The sequence below is a fragment of the Chaetura pelagica genome, unplaced genomic scaffold (assembly GCF_000747805.2).
Source record: "Chaetura pelagica isolate M959 unplaced genomic scaffold, ChaPel_1.0 scaffold314, whole genome shotgun sequence".
NCBI classification, from domain to species: Eukaryota; Metazoa; Chordata; class Aves; order Apodiformes; family Apodidae; genus Chaetura; species Chaetura pelagica.
Window position 1 is genome coordinate 2,702,983 of NW_009953218.1, and position 6,018 is coordinate 2,709,000.

At 42.0% G+C, this 6,018-nt stretch overlaps 1 protein-coding gene across 1 annotated transcript in view; it reads right to left on the reverse strand.

Moving 5' to 3' along the window:
- Nucleotides 1-4,357, reverse strand: part of LEMD3 (LEM domain containing 3) — a 55,940-nt gene extending 51,583 nt beyond the window's left edge. Inside the window, exon 1 of the mRNA XM_009997770.1 lies at nt 4,330-4,357. Within this exon, the coding sequence (XP_009996072.1) occupies nt 4,330-4,357 (28 nt within the window). The remainder of the gene's footprint in view (nt 1-4,329) is intronic.
- Between the last annotated feature and the right edge of the window lie 1,661 nt (nt 4,358-6,018).

The following is a 6,018-nucleotide window of genomic DNA, read 5'->3' on the forward strand; positions in this document are numbered from 1 at the left end:
GTGACACCCGGGGGTTGGGGGGGCAAACTGCCCTGGGAAGTGTCGGCCCGAGCGCCAAACGTCCTTCCCCGCCCCTTCCCGGTTATTCGTGTCCCCCGGCAAACGCCCGGGGAGCGGCTGCGCGGCGGGAGCTGCCCCCGGGGTCCGGCAGCGGGACTTGCGTGTGAGCGCGGCGCTAGGAGTGAATGAATGAACGGACGGATGAATGAATGGACGCTCCGGGAAGCTGCAGCCTCGCTGTCAGGGGCTCGGCACCTCCTGCACTGCGATTGCCATTGCCTGGATAGATTGCTCTTTTCTCTGGGAAATACAGCCTTTCGAATATGTTGCAGTGGGAACTGCCTGACTGTACAGAGATGTGTGCTTGTCACGTCATTGTGCCAACATGTCACACCGGCGTTTCTCAGAGGGTGTGTTGTGCACTGGCCTTTCTGTATTGGCCCTTTGGCCACAGAACCTTGTGTAGGCTTCAAAATTTCCTTTTTATCTCTTCATTCCGAAAGACAAAAACCTAAGATTACCTACTGCTTATCCCATCATAAAATGCAGGAGGATGTTCCATTTTGACCTGACTCTGACCGGCCTTGTCACACCACGTGCAGAAGTGGTCCCGAAACAAGATCCAAGTGCAGGAACAGTTGTGCATTTCCCCCTCAGGGTGCTGCCCTGAGGATGGTGCGGATGCTCCCTGCTAACGCTCCTAATCTTGCTATTGAGGAACACTGGCAGAGCTGGAGTTAAAGTAGATGCGAGGCAGCTACATGCTGGAGATCAAGCTAAGTTTACAGAGCTACAAGGGTGACTTGAAGCTGTCTTTCATGCTGATGAGGATGGTGATGATGCATGCTGATGATTAATTCCAATACCCCACCCTCCGTTTCTGACTAACCACACCTAGGAACACAGAACTCATCCAGTTCATCTACGCCTCCTTTAACACAGCTCTTCTGGGCTGAGAAGGGGCAAGGGTCTGTGTGACTGGTGAGCTATACCTGGAACCACTGTGCCCAGCCTCCTCCTTGATTCTCTGGCAGAGGAACAATTTCACATACAGCAGTACCGTGTATTGGAGTAACACACAGAACTCCAGCTGTAAAGATTACACTTGACACAAACTCTGCTATGCATTAAACCACTAATGTAAATGCACCTGCTCTGACCTATCTCCCAATCTGTAGTAGCTAATTGATATCCCAAGTGCCGAGAGAAATGCTTCCGACATTCCACTCCTCCTCAGTGAGAAGCAACCCACACCTTCCACCAGCCCTTTGGGATACATGTTTGAATATGCCTTCCGGTGTTCAGTGTTAACCTCCAGCTGCCTGTGCCACTGGTCAAACCAAGAGCAGTCAGTTCCAGACTAGATCCCATTCTGAAAAGCACCTTTCTAGCTAACACCCACTCAGGCACCTTCCTTGTATGAGAAGAATGTGTGCTGTCCTACAAGAGGTGAAGATCCTGTCCTCTTACCAGTGCAATTCACATGTTCTGTCTGGTTATTACAGATAGGACATGAGTCAGTTTATAGAACTGTTTACATAGCAGCAGGAGGGCAGAAAATACTATAAATTGTTAACAATTGAATCATCTCCTGCAAAAATACAGCATGAAAATACACAGAACAGCTGACTAAAAAGTCTGCATATTTCAAGTCATGCTTTAAAATCTGTGTGCCAAAATATTATGAAATGTTCCAAAAATACATCTTCTGATTGATACTGAAGTTGGGATACTTTCACTACTAATCCAAAATCTCCACATTTCTTTAATAGTTTACATTAGTATCAATAATATCAACACCTCGTTAGTATCAATACCTCGACATTGTAAATTTTAAGTAGATACTGAAAGTATGTCCTTAAAGGTAGATCGTAAATTTTAAGGTAACTTTAAAGGTAAATGCTGAGTGCAGAGATTGTCGAGATTGTTCTTCAGGAAAAAAATGGCTGTTGGTTTTTTTGCGTAACACATTTTAGTTTATATTTTCCCTCTCATCCTTAAGGGACTGGTGTCCTCAGGAAGCTGGCAGTTCTCCCACTGGGTGAAAAGGTGGTCTTCTGAAAGTTAGCAATCACATTTCTGTTGGCCTCATTGGACTGGGATTTGAAGTTCTATCATAATACTTCTTTTACCTTCATTTCCTGATGCCAAGTTTGTGTAGCATTTCTGTAGGTTCTTAAAGGCTATGAATAGCAGTTGCCTTTCCAGGGTTCACACATCTCTTGCTGCAACTTCTTCTAGCAGCTACTGCAACCCAGTCTCTGTACAACTCACTGTTGCATAACTGAAGCATTTAGAAATAATGAGTCACATCTAAAAGAAATGCGACCTTCTTGTAAAACTCGCAACGTTGTAAATGCTGGTGTCTTTCTATTTACCTTTTAATTATTGAGACTTAAAGTATGCTTTAATCACATTCACATTCTTTTAGACATGTGATGTGAGTGCATGTGAATTAGTTAGTGAAGAGTAGGAATGTATTTTTCCTTTTCTCTTTAATGAAAGTGGAGATCTCACACAAGCACAGAGCTCCAGGAACTAGTACAGTTACTCTCAAGACAGTGTGTATAGGAAGAAATCACTGTTCACTAGGAAAACAAACCATGATGATCTATTTTTAAACATATTTACTCTGGTTTATCCAGTTGTTTCAAATACTGTGTAATGGACATGAAATAACTTTTTGCTTATAAAACTGCACTGGACTTTTTACTAGGAAAACTAATTTTTAAATATTACACTTGCTTCTACCATGATATGTTGCCTTCAACATACATGTTGCCTTCAACAACAATGATAGTTCTTTGTGAACTGACTCACTTGCACTTCTCTCTTTTAAGTTCTTATTTCTCCTCCTTACAGCTTTTATGCAAGTTTTTGTAATGAGTGAACCCATCTTTATTAAAGTTAACAGTGGTGTAATGATACTAATACATACTACTTGTTTATGTATTGATCATGCCATTCTGCATGTGAGCCTGTGTGTTTTGCTGATACCCTTTTCTTTCCCAAGGACATCCTATTAGTGTTCAAAAGGCCATCTCTTATGGCATATCTTGGCTTTGCATTGCTACTTATTTGTGGGTAAGATGTGGGGCACCCACAAAGTATCTCATGCTCACACTTCCCATGTGGTCTTGGACTGTTTGCATATTGCAGCAGTGTGAGCACAGCATGCTGGATACCTACATGCTGCAGTTCTTGACAAAGTAGTTCCACTCCCAAAAAGTGTGTGATGACCGGCTATGACTGTGTAGTTCTTGTCACTAAAAGTGAACTCTCTTAGTTCATAAATCAGAGACTTCACAGCACAACAGAATCCTCTCTTGCAATTAATACTTTGCTTTTTATGTAACCTATATTGATCCATAGAATATCAGGTTCTCAATTGGGTGTTCATCACTGGTCAGGTCATGTCATTCCTAGCTCATTTTATTATGTCTGTATTCTTGAGCACTGGGGATTTTAATGGGACTGTTGGAGGCGTTACTGCTGACTCTGTGTTGAAAATATAGCCACAAAGCACAACTGGCTTAAAAAAACTGTATTTATTTTAAAAGGACAGTTTGTTTACCTATGAGCCTTTCACTAAAATTTGCCTTATGTGTTCAGTTCTTTTCTCAGAAACCAGAATGACTTGGTATATTTATTTTAAAACCTGAACCCAAGCTGTCCCAGCTCCCCAGGAGCTGAGCTTGAAGAAGAATGCCAGCTATCAAAAGACAAGAGATTTCATTACAAATAAATAATGAGAAAAAAAGCTGATAGGAAAAAAAAAACCAACCCAACAATAGATTTAAGGGCTTTAGGAACAAAACTAAGAACTAATAGTGGCTCAAAGCTGAAGTTTATTATGGTAGTCCATTTTTACTTTCCAGCCTGTTGGGAAGCTAGCAGAAACATTGTAGTTACAGAGAGGCAGATGTATGAAATCATGAATGGAGATGAATGGTTGAGAGGCCCATCCTGAAGGTATTCCCACAGAATGGATAAATCTCATAAGTGGGACAGTATCAAAATGTCACTCAGCTGTTGGACCCTAAAACCTTCTTCCTCTGTTACGTCTCAGAGTAATTGTTGCTAGAATATTACTCTAATAGTTCTAAGTGGGTGACAAATCAGTTGTGATGTTTATTCTCTGAAGTATTGCAGTAGATTACTTCTGGAGTCTTTTCTAGGTCTAAAGAATTATAAAAAACAGAGATGCATCCTTAATTGCAGGCAAATAGTGGGAAGGGATCCCGTATGTCTGAAATCCACAAACTCTGAAAATGTGGAGATTCCTCGTTTCCTGCATTCCTGTACCTTTCTTACTTACTTCTTACTTACCTGTGAGCACCATGCGGGGTGTAGACATGTCGAATAGACTTGATTAGATTTTTTTGTGTGATGTTCTAAACAGCCTTTAATATGGGTGTAGACGTGGCATTCTAGCCTAGGACCTTGGTAGTGTTTGGTAGCAGCGTGAAGAGCAGTGCAGACGTAGCCACAAAGACCTCACTGTTTACAGCTGCATCCCTGATTTTGATCCAAGGCTAATGTCTTGAAAACTTATCTTAATTTCATTCATCGAGTAATGCTTAAAAGAAGAGATATCATTCATGAAACTGAAAAAAAGAAGTTTACATTTTCATTTAAGGCTAATTGTGTAATGCATTTCTTTTGCCACAAAGCTCTAAGATCAGTTTATTCAGTGAATAAGCAGAGTATAAATACATACAATAGACAAAATAATCAAATCAAAGAAGTTCAGAGTAGGCTCACCATCCTGCTTTCCATCCATGTAATTTGTCTTCAGCAAAGCACTAAATTCAGTGTGTTACAAACAATGATTGGTATTACTGTCTGTGCTTTTCTGGCACTGGGAGACCTGACCCAGTTTCACGGCTCTGTGGTATCTGTGCAAACACAAGAAGAGATATTCCCTGTCTCTTGAGTACAGACTTGCTTCCATTACCTCCCACCTGAACTACCGGCAAAAATACATAAATAGGAAGCCAACAGCCCTTAGAAAATCCCATGTTCCTATGGAAAGCACTTACACATCTCAGCAGCAAAGACTGCCACAGCATCTGTCTCTTAGTTTCTTAATTGAGTATTGAATCGATTCTCCTGTTACTAGTGCTCAGTGGTGTGTACCTGGTAGATTTAAAAGATCTCCTTAAGCTGTGTAATTTCCACTGTTAATACCTCCACTCACATAGAAAATTTCTTCCACAGAGGAAGGAAGAAATTCCCTAAGAACCACGCACAGACAATGGCAACAAAGTCCCACTGGCCTTAAGGGCTAACATTTTCCTACTCAAAGTACATTTCTACAACTTTGCTTCCTCTTGTAAAATCAAATACATTTAGGGAGTGTTAACAACAACCATTTTTTGTCCTTCCCATGGAGATGTTATCCTCATTTCCATCTAAAAGCATCTTGGTCCTACCTGAACCAAAGCTTCTGTGTCACACATCATGGCAGTCCCTAACATGCACCACACACTCTGGCTGTCTAACACATGCAGATGTTACCATTGTACTCAGTTCCCCTCTGCAAGAATGATGCCTTGAAAGTTTTCCTTCCTCACTGCTCAGCTGTCCTCCCCAAACTATGCTGCTAATGGCTTCTGCCCCATTGCTTCAACTTCTACTCTGTGGGATATGGCATGGCAGCAAGCCCAACAGTGTACTACAGTCTTCCTTCAAAAATACTGGACTCAGTATGTCTGGTCACCCAACAGGGAGCTTGGACGGCGGGTGGCAGAAGTGAGCAGATTTCCCCATTTTGAAAGGTGTGTAAGGTGTCTGCCTGCTGCTCAGGAAAAGGTAGCTAGAACCCCAGTTCACATTCTCCCCCTGCTACTCCTCTTTGGTTGACCCAAAAGTAAGCAAAGGAAGCTGTTCTTCAGAGCCACGTTGCTTTGTCGACACTGCTGACCATCTTGGTTGGAGAATGGAAATAGGGATGCCAAGAAACTGATTATAATGTCCTCCAGCTACAAGGCCTTTTGTTGTTAACTCTGCATGATC